Source organism: Taudactylus pleione, unplaced genomic scaffold (genome assembly GCF_031769625.1).
Source record: "Taudactylus pleione unplaced genomic scaffold, aTauple2 ptg000391l, whole genome shotgun sequence".
NCBI lineage: Eukaryota > Metazoa > Chordata > Amphibia > Anura > Myobatrachidae > Taudactylus > Taudactylus pleione.
In genome coordinates, this window is record NW_028284792.1 from 13,565,768 (window position 1) to 13,580,663 (window position 14,896).

The 14,896-nt window shown below is 39.2% G+C and overlaps 1 protein-coding gene across 4 annotated transcripts in view; it reads right to left on the reverse strand.

Moving 5' to 3' along the window:
* Positions 1-279: 279 nt before the first annotated feature.
* The window catches only part of LOC148507581 (E3 SUMO-protein ligase RanBP2-like), a 90,373-nt gene continuing 75,756 nt past the window's right edge, over positions 280-14,896 (reverse strand). For all 4 annotated transcript variants that reach the window (XM_088445972.1, XM_088445971.1, XM_088445970.1 and 1 more), the window contains 6 exons: positions 13,579-13,775; positions 7,918-8,065; positions 3,630-3,722; positions 2,965-3,104; positions 1,608-1,881; positions 280-683 (listed from right to left, as the gene is read on the reverse strand). In XM_088445972.1, the coding sequence (XP_088302098.1) occupies positions 583-683; positions 1,608-1,881; positions 2,965-3,104; positions 3,630-3,722; positions 7,918-8,065; positions 13,579-13,775 (953 nt within the window). In that variant the 3' untranslated portion in view covers positions 280-582. The remainder of the gene's footprint in view (positions 684-1,607; positions 1,882-2,964; positions 3,105-3,629; positions 3,723-7,917; positions 8,066-13,578; positions 13,776-14,896) is intronic.

Genomic DNA, 14,896 nt, shown 5'->3' on the forward strand with positions numbered 1-14,896 from the left:
CAACTGACTGCCTGTAGCCCGGGGCAGGGTATATATGGGGGAGGACCCAGTGCATCCTAGGAGCTGAGAGCTTGTTTAACTGTTTGGTGCCTGGATCACTCCAACCACATACCCCAAATGTATTTGCTATGGACCCCGGAGAAGAAAGACCAAATTAAATAAACTTATAATTGTTCAACCCACTTAAATTACCTGAATGATGCTATTTTTGCACAATTTGGAAGGAATAAAACACAAAATGATAAACATGAGTGATTGGTAATAAATACAAGACCACGATTTCACTCTGAACTTTATTTACAATACTAACATTTAAAAAATAGGTTTGTGTTCTTACAAGTGCACAAAGAATTTGTTTACACAAATGTAAATATATTTACGATCACTTATTTATTCTTATTCTGTTAAGAATGATGCAGAACAAACTAGAAGACACTTCCGGAAGAAGCACAGATTTGCTTACTCTTTAACTGAAATTTAGAGAATAAGTGAAATCTAACAAGGGCCCAGTCAACAAATCCAAAAATGGATGAGCTATCATTATTAACAGCTAATAAAAATTTCCAAATGGGACACAGAAATTTATAGACACTGCTGACATTCCTCAAACTTTCGCTGAAAAGAGTCCATCAGCTCCTGGGTTTTGAATCTAGCCGCAAATTGTTCTATCTTGCCTTCACCATCTAAAAATTATAAAAACAAAATTAAAATGTTTATACTAGTCTATTTAGGCATCCAGTCTCTTTAATAAATACACTTATACACAAATTTTTTGATAGCAAAAAAAATAATCTAGTGTATGTGTGTGAGCATGTGATAGGGAACATAGACTGTAAGCTCCACTGGGGCAGGGACTGATGTGAGTGACTAAATACGCTTTAAAGCACCACGGAATGTGTGCGACTGTGCGATATAAATATCGTAAATCGGACTGAAAGTAAGGAGTTAAAATAATTACCAATTCGAATTATGAACAAGACAAGCAACCCTAAATACATTTCATATTTTGCATGGCTACATCTTAGAACAGTACTGTTAATCATGTTCGGTGTAATGCACCCTAAGTAATACATGGTATATGCTGTGCTACCAACAGATTTTCCTGCAAGGTTTTAAAGCAGTAGTCCATTTTGACAGGCACTTCCCTTATGTCCCTATCTGACAGATGCGATAGTCTATGTGCAGTTATTTCAATGACCATTCATCCTAAAAGGCTGAATACCTGGGATGGATTGAAGTCACCAGTGTGGACAGTTCGGTGTCCCCTGCATGGCTCAACATTTCGAATTGCTTAATAGGGATGTTCCAAATGAGGGGGGAAAGTAACAATTTACACTTTTGTCACCTGACACTTCTGTGAATAGTGTGTTTGTTTAGGGTTGTGTTTATAATGGTCATTAACAAAGCCAACACAACCCACTATACCCTGTCCAGCTTCATTGCATGATAAATACTGCCCTGGCCATGTTCCATACATATCATGTATTCTGCTTTTACACACTGTCTATCCTAACAACTCCGGTTCTTTAACATTTATATTAAAATCTATTAATATACAGCTGTGAAAATATTCATGATCCAAAACAGTTAAAGCAATTGGTACTTACCAGAAAAATCATTTGCTGTCCAAACCAGTGCATTGTTGGCGGTGTTTAACGGTGCCAGTTTCATGTCTTTTGATATAATGTGATTTATACACACTTTCAATATTTGATCCCGTCGCATTAATACACGGTAATATTTCTTTTCTTGATGGAAAAGGATTTTAATCTCCCCTACCCCCCTCTCCTTCCACTGATTGGCGTCTCTGTCCCATCGATACAGTTTTGCCCTTTCCTTAAAAAGAATCTCCTCATCTTCTTCTCCAGACTTAACCTCCACCTGAATAAACCAAATGACAGATGATGTACTGAGGTTAATGGCTGTTCAATAGAGCATACGTGTTGTAAATAGCTGTAACTGAGGATTGTGGTACATGTACTGTAACCCATACATTGCAGATGTTTTTTTTTTTTTTACAAAATAATCTGCAAAATGCAGCATTGCCCCAATTGATTGTGGATGAATGGGCCCAATAACAGTAACAGGGATGTGTTATTGTAAATCTTATGACCGTTACTATTAAAGTGACAAGCATTTCAAGATTGGCAAATCTGGGCTTTGCTGAAAACGATCTCCCAATCACTGAAAAATATCTGTAATGGGAGCAGATTGGTAGATTGGGGAATCTTTAATTTGGGGGAGTCACAGAATGTTAATTTTTTTTTGAGATTGCCGATGTATGGGTCCCTTTACTCTTATAGCAGCTGCTGGTATAACGAAGCGCACCTTTACAGAAAAATATAATCTATTTTAATTAGAAATAATATTAACCCTGCTGTTCTGCTCGGGTCTACTATACTCATGTACTGTTCGGGTCAATATGACCCGTATTATAAAATTACTGTTTTCACTAATATACAATGGATATTCTCTAAACTTTTATTAGAGTAAATAAACATTCAGATGAAGAAAGCAAACAAAAATTACGAGCGAACTGACACCAAAACAGATTTTGTTATGGGTCAAATAGACCTGAACAGTACAGTAGGGTTATTGTACTTGATACAAAAAGGTGAAAAAAATGACATAATCCAAATGTAAACCAATGAACTGTTACTGTATTCATATTTTTCAGAACTTTGATTGCTGAAGTAATGTGTTTTTCGAAACATTTACAGTCACTCACTAGTATAATATTCAAATCATGTCATTTTGACCAGAACAGTACATTAGTACTAACGACAGATAACTTGAAAAAAATATATATATTTTTTTTTGGATAACTATTTGCCAAAAAAATAAAATCCATAAAATATGGAAATCAGAATTACATAAATAACGAACTGAAACCGAAACGAATTTCGTTTTCGGGTCAAATAGACCCGAACAGAACAGCAGGGTTAACTGTAACTGGGGCCTTACCTCTGGCAAGGACACAATAGGCTCGAAGTGCACATCATCGTTGTGAACCAACTCTTCATCACTTTCACCCTCATTTTCTGTTGTCCGGTTCACGGAGCTGAACACAGCTGCCCCTGTGTTTGCCCACTGGAAGTTTGTACCTACAGATGTAATAAAACTATTAGCATTACAGGAAGTCTTCATCCAGCTCTATTCTAGCTTTGTAGTGCTCTTGCTTTACAGAAAACTAAAAACAAAATACATTGCACAATAAAACAGAGAACCTATATTGTTATTACTACCAATGCTATGCACCATTGATTGTTGCTGCAATCAGTGCTACAAGATCTTAAACTGGTTTGTAAACAATTAATGTGCCAGATTTCTTCCAATACATGGAGTAATTCAATAACTTCAAACATTATCAATTCATTACAAGATTAGACATCTTTAAATAAATATAAAATAAAACATTTTACAAAGCATGAAAGAAGTTACTTATTTTTAGTTCAGCCATTACATACTGTTTTGTAATCAGTAACTATTTTAAATTAACAGTTACATTGGGAACCACATTCACAATATTTACATCCTCCCACAATGACAAATTGATGGAGCACTTTACTGTAAAATACATTATCTGCAAAAGCAAGATCTAGATTCTGTCTACAAAGTTCATAACTTACCTTTGGAACCAAAGGCAAATTCCCCATTATTTGACGATAGGTCGGCAAATGTCAGGGCGGAGCCAGTGCTTAAGCCAAAGGAAAAGTTGGTAACTGAAAATTCAGCATACAGAAATATTAATGACAAAACTAAGATGATAATTTCAAATTCATTTAATTGATTATCAGTAATTAGAGGGACACTTCAGACTTGTATATACATTTATAATTTTATGTTTAAACAGGTCTTTAAAGACAACACAGTTTTTACCTTTTATTTGCAATAAGAGTTTATGTTTAAGGTATTGATTGAAAAAAACCAAAAAACAAAACAAGTGTCAGTACAGTTGAAAACTACTGTTGATGTGTCTTCAGCTCACCCCAAGCTCTCATTGGCTTGCCACTGTCCTCTGTATGACAAGCATAATAAGTCTACTAGCATAGCAACCAAAAACACCTTGGTCTATCAAGAAGTACCGTTCTAGTTTGAGACTGTACATCAGTGATTCCAAACCTCGGTCCTCAAGGCACACCAACAGTCCTGGTTTTAGTGATATCCATGATTGTGCACAGATGGTTAATTAGTACCTCAGTTATACAGGTTGAGTCTCCCGTACCCAAATATTCCGAAATACGGAATAATTTTGGCATGACAGATAAAACCTTTGATTTTTGATGGTTCAAGATACACAAATTTTGCCTAAGGCACAAATTATTAAAAATATGGTATAAAATTACCTTCAGGCTGTGTGTATAGGGCAGTGTTGGCTAACCTTGACACTCCAGCTGTTGTGGAACTATATATCCCAGCATGCCCTGCCACAGATTTAGCATGCCCTAATAGCAAAACTGTAGCACTGCATGCTGGGTTATGTAGTTCCATAACAGCTGGAGTGTCAAGGTTAGCAAACACTGGTATAGGGTGTAAATGAAACAAATGTATTTCATGTATGTACACAAACTTTGCTTGAGCCACAAAATTATTGAAAATATTGTATAAAATGAGCTGCAGGCTATGTGTACAAGGTGTATATAACACACAAATGCATTCTGTGTGTATATTGGGGTCCCATTCCCAAGATATTTAATTATGATATGCATTATTCTAAAATACGGAATATTCCGTTATCCAAAATACCCCTGGTCCCGAGCATTTTGGATATGGGAGACTCAACCTGTATTGATTTAAGTCACTTGTGCTCAAGTATGGCTCTCCCCAAAACCTGGACTGTTAGTGTGCCTTGAGGACTGTGATTGGGAACCCCTGCTGTACATAAACAAATAAAAAATAAACCTTAACATGACTAGTTCTAAGACCATATCTACAGACAGCACTTGCTGGGGTCAATATGCTGGTGTTTGAGATATAGTTTCAGGTCTCCACTGAGGAAATATAAGCCACCAAATTGGCTTCCACTCTTCTGAACACAACAAAATTATCTGATCCAAATCAAATAACTATTATCAGACTGTTGAATGTGCTTAACTGGTGGATGCAGTAAGCTACAAGTGTCCCTCAATAGCTAGGTTTGGTGACCAAGTTCCGAGGATTATCATCACACCACCTTCAGAATGTTTGTGCGGAATCTTCTTTGAAACTCTATACATTTTGGCATTGAAAGGATTACCGCCAAGATACTGTTCACCACCAGAATGCCTGCATTAGGATGCTGGAGTTCAGGGTTAACGGATTGATACCAAAGGAGAGATAACCCTACCTTTACAGTGGTCAGGAGAAGTGCAGATTAGGTTTATATGGCAAGTCACATTGATGGGCTACATCGAAAGTGGGAATTTATTAAAAGCAGTCAGTCCTGACTAGAGGTACAGTATAGCAAATCTTCTAATTTAAATATTAGACTCCTGTCACATTCCAAATAAGTTGTACTAAAGTCGGGTCTAGCAGAACTAGGTGAGTTCTGGAGTCTGATAGAATAGACCATAGCCGGAAATACAAATGAAACGTAAACGACAAGCAGCAGGTATGGGTGGGAACAATGCACAGATACATAGACCTAGGAGAAATAAATCCACTAGTGAGTAAAGCCTTGGTGGCAGTGCAGGACATTGATGTGTTTCAAAGCTGCAACAACCAACAAGGGAAGGAAATGAATTGCTGGAACAAATGCCACTGTGGAAGAGGAGTGAACATCGGTATTGCAGAACTTTGTAGATGTATGCAATAACAATCGCATAGACAGAAGCATAGTTACAGTAAGTCCACAATGGGATAGCGGCTCTTGTATAAAGTGCCAGCACTCAAGTTAGCTGAGAGGTTTTCATTTCGCAAGTGTGTTAATATGCAACCGTAAACCAACAGGAAGTTGAGCTCATGGCGGTTGCAGATAGAGACAAATATGTCCTGTTCTTTAAAATTTTGGGGAATATAGAAGGATGAAAAATTATATCTTGATTTATGTTGATTTTACCTTGAGAATAAAACTTAAATTATTAGAACAAGCTTTGGCCATTTGGAATTCCAGAAAGGTTTTATTTTTTTACCAGCAAATGCAGTGGGGGGCACAAGAGTGTACAGTAGTGTAGACTACTAATATTTACAGCCAGAAACATTTTCCATGAGCAATAAACTCCTTTTAGGAATATGACACCTGAGATGCTTGATGCTTGCCAATTTGATTCTTTACTTTCCATGCACTGATAGACCTGATACTTCAGTGGGTATTTTCAGATTTTTTGGGGTGAATCTCTGAAATTCAGCCAAAACCAATCACCATCTATATTTATAAAAGAGGTTTGATCTGTGTATATATTAGAATATGTAACCATACAACCATGTACAACATTAGAAGGTCCCGCATCATAGCTGAGCTAGGTCTAAGATGACAAGAGTTCTAGTCCTAGCAAGGAGACTCCAATGCACACCTGAAACAGACTGAAATGCCTCTGAATAAGGTTCCTCCACTTCAGTAAAGTTCTTAACAGGTCACTGATTCAGGAACACAACGCCTGTTACAACTGCAGCCACATAAATGTGGGAAAGTGCCGATTTAAAACATAATTTTGCAGTTAAACTAGGAACCACGGTCACCAGTTCGCCTTGGCTTCTAAGATCTCCAACCTGGTGACTGGATTTCCAGTACTGAAAGGAAACAGATCCTCAGCAGCCCCAGCGGAGACAGTGGTATTGCAACAGCAGTTAGTGTTCATGTTCACTTCCTTTAGAAGGTTTGTGCCGCATCGCCTCCTGTACTCTGGGGAGAGACAGAGGGGATGAATTTGGATGTCTCTGCCATCTACCTGCTGGCAAGAGCAGAGTGGCATTGCATGCATGTATGTCTTCCACAGCAATACTCATTTCTAGCAGGGTGGTAGAGATAGGTTATTGTGATGGAAGGAGAAAAGAAGGATGTTTGGCAGCTAATGTGGCTTCACCAGAAGGATCCTTACTGCAGAGAATGTTTTGTGTCTGTGCAGTATTACTACAGATGATCTGGGTGGGAAAGTATATGTACATACATTGCCATGGTATTTGAAGAGCTTGATATATGATCAGGAATATATACTGTATACATTTTCCTGTTGTGTCATTGTGTATTCAGTATTGTGGCGCTTCAAATGTGTATTTTTCAAATTTCCTGAAATAGTGGGGAGGCTGCGTTATAGCAGCACAGATTGCGCCGCTATAACTCTTCCATCTTCGCCTCTTTACCGAGGCGAAGCAGGAAGCAAAGCCAATGAGATGTATAAACATCTCATCTGCAGGAGTGGGGGGGGGGGTGAAAACTGCTCCCTCCGGCGATCCCTGTCTGAAGCACACAGTGCATAAACCTAGTGCAGATGCGCTGTCTCTCTTCACGGGCGGCTCTAATGGGTATGAGGGGAATCTTGCAAGCCTCGCAACATCTCACGTGCAGCCCCCGGTACCGGCCCGCTGGTATTAGGGCAACGACAGTTGCAGCTGTCGGAGCGGTCAGTGCCAGTGATTGTTCATACATAGCCCACCACAACGGTGCTGCCATCTTGTAAGCCGTCATTTACCACTGGACCCCTCAATAATACATAAGGGAGAAGTGGTGACAATGCACATAACGTGTGCAGATGCCCCTTCTTCCCCATATTGACAGATAAAACAACTACCCCACAGTTAGATATTACACTGAGAAATAAAGCTATATGGCATATTAGGACTCCTCTCACACCCCTACTGTGTGGCATGCTCTGAATTGGGGGATGTGAATAAAGCCATACATGATATTGCATACAGCTACCTCATACATGTTAAGTGATGGAAAGAATGAATGTGGAAAATAAAAAACTAATAGGTTTTGATAAAACAAAATTAAAATACCTTGGATGTCAGAATCTGGCTTCAGTGCTTCTGTTTTTGATGACAGGTCTACAGGTTCCTGGGAAGAGCTGTCTGGACCTTCTGTTCTTCCAGGGGATGAGTCTGCGGCTACAGCAGTCCCATTTCTTCTTTCTGTCTTCAGAGATTCCTGAACAGATAAAAAATAAAATCCTTCATGTATGACATAAGTGCTAGCAATGCTTCTTAGCACACACTAACAAATCTATACAAACACCTTCTTTGAACATGTCTCATTTATATTTCGACAAAAATTTTTTATATATATATATATATATATATATATATATATATATATATATATATATATATATATAAGTCTAGTAATTACCGATTTTCCAGTCCAAAAGAAATTCTATAAATATGGTAAATATAAAATGTAGAGAGCTTGAAAATAGTAAACTGTTTGTTCTAAAAAATATCTTCTTGGCTTTCATGGCATGCAGACAGAAATTAGAGTTAGCTGCATCTTAGTCCTATGCCCGACCTCTAACTTTTTCTTATTCTAATAAGTACAGTGAGTTCGGAAAGTCCTTCTGCAGTGACTGTGTGCTAAGTGTGTGACAGTCTGTCACACACAGTCACTGCCTGTGGGACTTTCTGCATTCACTGTATGTAGCATCAGCTATTTGTGGATACTGTTGATAAATGACACAGTAACACTGAGGATGACGTCGCACCACAACCAAGCCTGCTTTGGGATCTAATGAAATACCATCTCCATTCAGCTGCTCAGCCAACCGGGCTCAACTTTAATTGCCATTTCAATATCTGTTCAGTTGCCCATCTGCCCGCTGAGCCCAACTGTAATTGCTGCTGCCATCTCTGTTTGGCTGCAGTACCCACTGAGCCCAACTGTCAGCATTCAGGACCTCATGTCAAAGCTGCAGAGGCTGCCTACCATTAACCCCAGCCAGGGGGCGGTAAAGTACACTCCACCTCCTCCACTGGCGCACACAATTTGGATACAGGGTTCCTCCACAATCACTCATTACCTACCCATGGTAATCAGAATACATACGTCTTGTCTACATTCATAGGGCGGAATTCAATTGATTTCGCGGCCCGCATCTCCCGTCTAAAGTGACAGGAGATCGCGGGCCGCTATACAATTGTGCCAGAATTTCACGCTGATCGCGCCCATAGAGGTCAGGTTTAGCCGCGTAAAGCAGCTAAACCCGACCAAAGTGCTGGGCGCGATCGCGAAAAGTGATGTTTGGGCGCCCAAACGTCACTTTTCACACATTTCAGCTCTCATCCCCCAGGGGCTGCGAGCTGAAATGTAGCGCTGGCAGCTGATCGCGCCCGACAGGAGCAAGAATAGAATAGCTCCGTCGGGAGCGATAGGGTCTGGAGAGAATTGAATTCCGCCCTTAATGTCAGCAAGCAGTATGTGGACCTTTGCATCAGGTCACCGAAAGTGTGAAATGCTCTTTAAAGCATTTCACAGAAGCTGTAAGTACAAATGTGACCATGACGATTAATGCTTACAAAGGAGCATTTCACACTTGACGTCCTGGAGCTGCATTCTGGGGTCCACATACGGTTTGCCGCCATTATGTGTGTTGACAAGACCACTACATACCCTTACCCATGCATCTATTCAATTTACTTTCTCCTGCTGACGTTCACTACACATCTGTCCAAATGCCTTCTGTCTTCAGCATCCTTCGTCTTCTTAGCTGCTGAGACAGCTCACTGCTTTATCAAACACAAAGTCCTGCAGCCCAATTGGGGACAAACTGTGCTGCAAGCCAACACGCTCACTGACACATACCGGCTTCTACATCAACAGAGCCGACAGCTTACTGCTTTATCAAGCTTCCTACAAAGCCCTGCTGCTACATCCGAGACCAAAATGTGCTGAAAGCCGGCACACTACCTGGCGCTTACCGAGAGCTTGCTTCTACAACATCAGAGTCCAGCATTGCCGGGTCTAAACTCTATACAGCAGTTGTAGGCGGCGATCTTCACTACAGCGAGTGCAGGTGGAAGACTGCATTTCACAAGACTTGGGTTGAGTCTACCCCCAGAATAATATTCTGCAGTCTTACACTAATCAACAATTACAAGCTCACCCAGGATAATCTACCAAGTGGTATCCAATGCGGTCTTCTGTCCCGTGAGTATTACATTCTAACTTATACACAGAGAATTCTCTAATATATGAATGGAGTAACAAAACTAATTTGCAAACACTGGTATTTGTATACACTTGACTTGAGCAAAAGAATAATAATCAGAATTCATGAATGTATTAGTCGCGCTCATAATTATTTGAATGTATGTCCAACCGTAACTGTTCTTTGACCAATATATTGATGTTTTTATTTATTTGATTTTAGTTTGAGTATTTAATTTTATATGCTTGAGACTTGTAACAAAATCTTTTTGAGTGCGCAGGCATACTATCGTTGCCATCATTCCACAAAACAGATCATGAAAAAAATACTGCACACTACACCCACTTTCTCCTACAGTCCTCCTTGCAAATCGTCCGCAAATCTGGCAGTAAAATGTTAAAAACGACCAGCGATGCATGTGCCTGCTGGTCGTTTTTAACATCTATCATCGCCCGAACATGACAGTCAACCAGACAACCGCCGTGAGGTTGCCATGCTCGGGGATGATTGATCTGCATATACTGAACGTCTGAACGTTCAGCGTATGCACTTCACCCCTAGGGGGACAACGTCACGATTACGATGTTGTAAACGTGCCATCGTCCCCGCATCTAGTAGTGGATGGGCAGCTTAAGTTATGTCCAGTAATCAGATATGAAGCCTCTGCACTCAAACCATCTCACGATAAACCTTCCCCTTTGACACTGGTCCCCCCCAATTTATCTGATCCCTCTAACTCACTGCATGCTCATTTCTATACTAACCTCTTCAAAAAAATATCACATAGGGACTTGGTCAGGAAATGGACTTATGACTGATGCAGTAATGCTAACCACTACACCAACCATATTGCTCTAAACCTCCAACAATGTTAGAAGCTCCACTTTAGCTTCATTACAGTAGGTAAAGATGTGCAGCCGTTTTAAGAGACATAAAAGGACCACTATACTGATATAGGAAGACTAAATAAAAATTAAACAAAAAACAACAACTTAGTGGTCCTAGTAAACAGGTAATTTGTACACACCCACGTATCCTCCTTACCAATAACTGTAATGACCCAGGATGATAGCTTCTTGAGGACCTTGCACTTAAAAGGATGTAGGTTTTTTTTTTTTGGGAGGGCCACTTGTAATATAGTTCAAAAATTCACATTTAGTACAGTGAGAAGTCAGTAAAAGCATTGAAAGGACTAGACTTAGCCTGACGATACACCAGAAGGGTAACATGCATAGAGTTCAAAGTAACATTTTAGAAAAGTCATAATTAAGACTGGAATTAACGGAAGAACTATTACAGAGGTGGACAATTGTTAAACATTTGACATGGAAAATAGGTGGGTAGAAAACAAGATTCGGCAGAGTAAGAGGACAAAAGGTAAGAATAAAAAAACCTTTATTTATAGGTCAGAGACTTAACCATTGTTTTCACATTAACAACATAATCACAGAAAGCAATTTGGTTAGCAAAGAAAATGAAGAGCAGACTTTCCTACCACAAAACAAAAGAAACAATGTTGCTCTTTGTTTTGAGACATACAGGTATGGGATTTACTATCTGAAACGCATAGTTTTCTGTATTCTGGAACACCATGTAAGAAATCCACTACCTATTTACAATACCCGACCCCCCCCCATCATCCCCTCTTTATCAAATTAAACAGAGACCCTCATAGTAACAAAGACAACTAAAGGAAGAAACACTGACGACGTCAGTGTAAAATATAACAATCACTGAAACGCATCAGTAGCTTGATCATCTTCCTGCATTTTGTGTATGTGTCTGTATACGTGGTTGCCAAATAGACAATCCCATACCTGTTAAGCTATGCGCACACAAAGAAGGAGCTATTTAACACTTGGGTTGGTTAGTTAGTAAATCAACGAATGGAAAACGATTCAGACCCTTTTTGATATATGCAAGAAGGGTAACGTTAAGGAGCATAGAATCAAAATCTCAGACTCCTGGGAGAGCGAGGTCATCAGTTCACAATAACCATGGGGAAAATTGTGGCTACACTTTTTTTTTTTAGGACTCCTCCACTGACATAGGACTATTTTTCCACTGACATAGGCCTCCCAAACAAACCCCCATCAAATATATTAAAACTCCTCTGGTCTGTAAGGAGAAAAGTCATTCTACAGAACGTTACTCCAGGAATATTTTACACACTACTCTAGCACAATACTACCTGTACACAACATTTTTCAGATGTTACTGCTCAGTAAAGCTAGCAAGTATCCTGCCATTCATTTACTATAATGTGGCCACTTAGTCTAAATGGTATTAAATGGAAGCAAAGAATGTGGATATTTCACTCACAATGGAAAGTATATCTTCTCTTTCGCAATATAGCAGATCATACACACTTAGATCCCTGTGCAATTTTTTTTTACTATATACAGTATACACATTTTGTTTTAAAATAATTTTCTACTATGGGGTCTGCAGCTTCATAGTGTACTATGAGAAATACCAAGTCTCTCACAGAAACAAATATCTACAACACAACACTGTGGGAGGGCTGTGAGTTACAAATCACAAAGCATGTATTCATTGGACATAAAATGCTAAGTACTTAAGACAATGGCTTATTCATGTCAGCATGCAATAAAGTCACATTCTCAAAGAGGCATTACAGAATGTATGATTTACACTATATTCATGTAAAATAAAGTTATAAATATATAGCAAACATTTACAATACCAAACATACCGATTAGAAAACAATAATACTTCATATTTGCACTTCATCATATGGACATATCAGCGCAGCTCTTATATAGTAGTATTGTAGGATTGTGGAGGTTTTTGGAACTGCAGAGTTCCTATATAGAGCAGCTGCTGTATTATCATAAATGTCTCTAATCAGTAATTAAGCGCCTACTGGGTATTGTTTGTGTTGTTTCCAATTAGAAAACAGCCGATGAACGAAGCAAGACCTTCATGTAGAGCATAAGGCAGTATGAAAACCAAACGACAAACAAGGCAAGTATTTCATGTTCTATCATTTTAGAACGCAATTTAAAATAAAAAAAATAAAAACACATAGTAGCAAAAGCACAACTAGCAATTTAGTGTCAAATGTAAACATTAAATCAAAAAGTTGAGGAAACCACAAGCCATCTCTACAATGAAATGAGGGACTTTCAGTGTGTACCATGTAGATCTGATTTCTATTTTGTACCCACCTTAAACCAATCAGTTTTTTGCACACTTTGGCCAACAGTTTTAAAAGTTCTGAATGGGTTTAACCATGTATTCAACTATAATACCACCACCACATGCTATGTAGGTGCGTACACAGTCATTGCTTTTTTGTACGTTTTTAAATAAAGTTTAAAATGTGCTACAAGTGAGCCATGCTCACTTCTATAGGGAAAGCAAGCAAGTTTAGAATATCTCCTGAGAACTCCTTAAGCATGTTGCACAAAACCAACACACACAACCGTTTCACACGTGAGCGGAAATGCTCTCTGCCCCAAGGTCTGAGATAAGTGCCAAGAAGTGTTGTGCTTACATCTGACTCCACCTTCTTAACTGCAAATTCATAGTCGTCAGTGTTATCTTTATCCTCATCTGTGTCGCTGCTCAGCCCACAGAAAAAAGTTAGTGGCAACTTCAACGTTTCTGCTTTTGCCTTTTCTTCAGGGGTGGGCGTCTTCTCCCAGACAATCACACATTCCTTCTCAGACTCTGTGGCGTTTTGGCTGTGGCCTGAAAAATGCAGATCTGAAGTGAGCCAACAGGATACATATTACCTAGAAGCGAACTGTGCCAACAACCCCCAACTAGCACATGAAGACTTGGTAAAAATACCTTATATTCTAGCTTGATTGCAAGTGTGCTTTATAAGGAGGAATTGATTATGGGCATTTTACCTTTTGATTACAACATTTCTAATTAAATTAAAAGAAAAAAAAAAAAAAGGATGCTAGCTAGTTCACATTATGGGCCATGTTGAATTTGAAGCGAAAAGGGCGTTCTCGCCGATGACGTCATTTTCGCCTATTTTCATTATCCCCATATTCAATTTCAAAGACTTTTCGCCGGTGCGAAGAGTCTTTGAAAAAAAAAAAACGGGGATAACTTTTCACTACTGAAGAGGTGGCGGAAAAAAGTGCAGAATTGGGGTTCAGGGGTGCAGGCTTAAAAGCTAGCCTGCACCCCTGGGAGAGTCCCCTAAAACAGATCTGTGTCAAAAAAAAAAAAAAATCAGGACACCCCAAATAATAAAGTTTAAATTTGGGGTGAAAAAAGAAAATGGAACTAACTAAATTAATTCAGGGGGGGTTCCCAAGTATGCAGGTGTTTTCTTCATTTTAAAAATGCACCTTAGGGACTTAAAAATATGCTTGCACCCATTTTCATGTACCTCAAACTTGATGCACAGCGTTTTTTTTTTGTAAAAAAAAAAAAAAACGCTAAGTGCTCTTCTTCACCCCTTCTCCCCTGTTAGAAAAAAATACCTGCCGAGGCTATTTAAAAAGCATACTAACCTTCCGCAGGTGAAAATGGGGGTACCCGTAGTGATCCCGAAAATTGCAGAATTTTTCCAGATACTTGCCTTTCTGCCGGGTCCTGATTTCGCAGCTTTCAAATTGAATTCAGGGGATAAAACGGGCATGCGCCCGATACTTTATCTCTGTAAAAACTCCAAAGTAGAGCGAAAAGTCCAGCACGGACTTTTCGCTCCAATATTGAAGACCTCCTAAGTGGCACTATCCACAAAAGCTACTTGAATATGCATACTGAGAATCATCACAATGGCCACTCTCCCATCTGGCAATGCTCACTATACAGAAATCCTGTACTCTGAGAATGCACTTAATCCTATA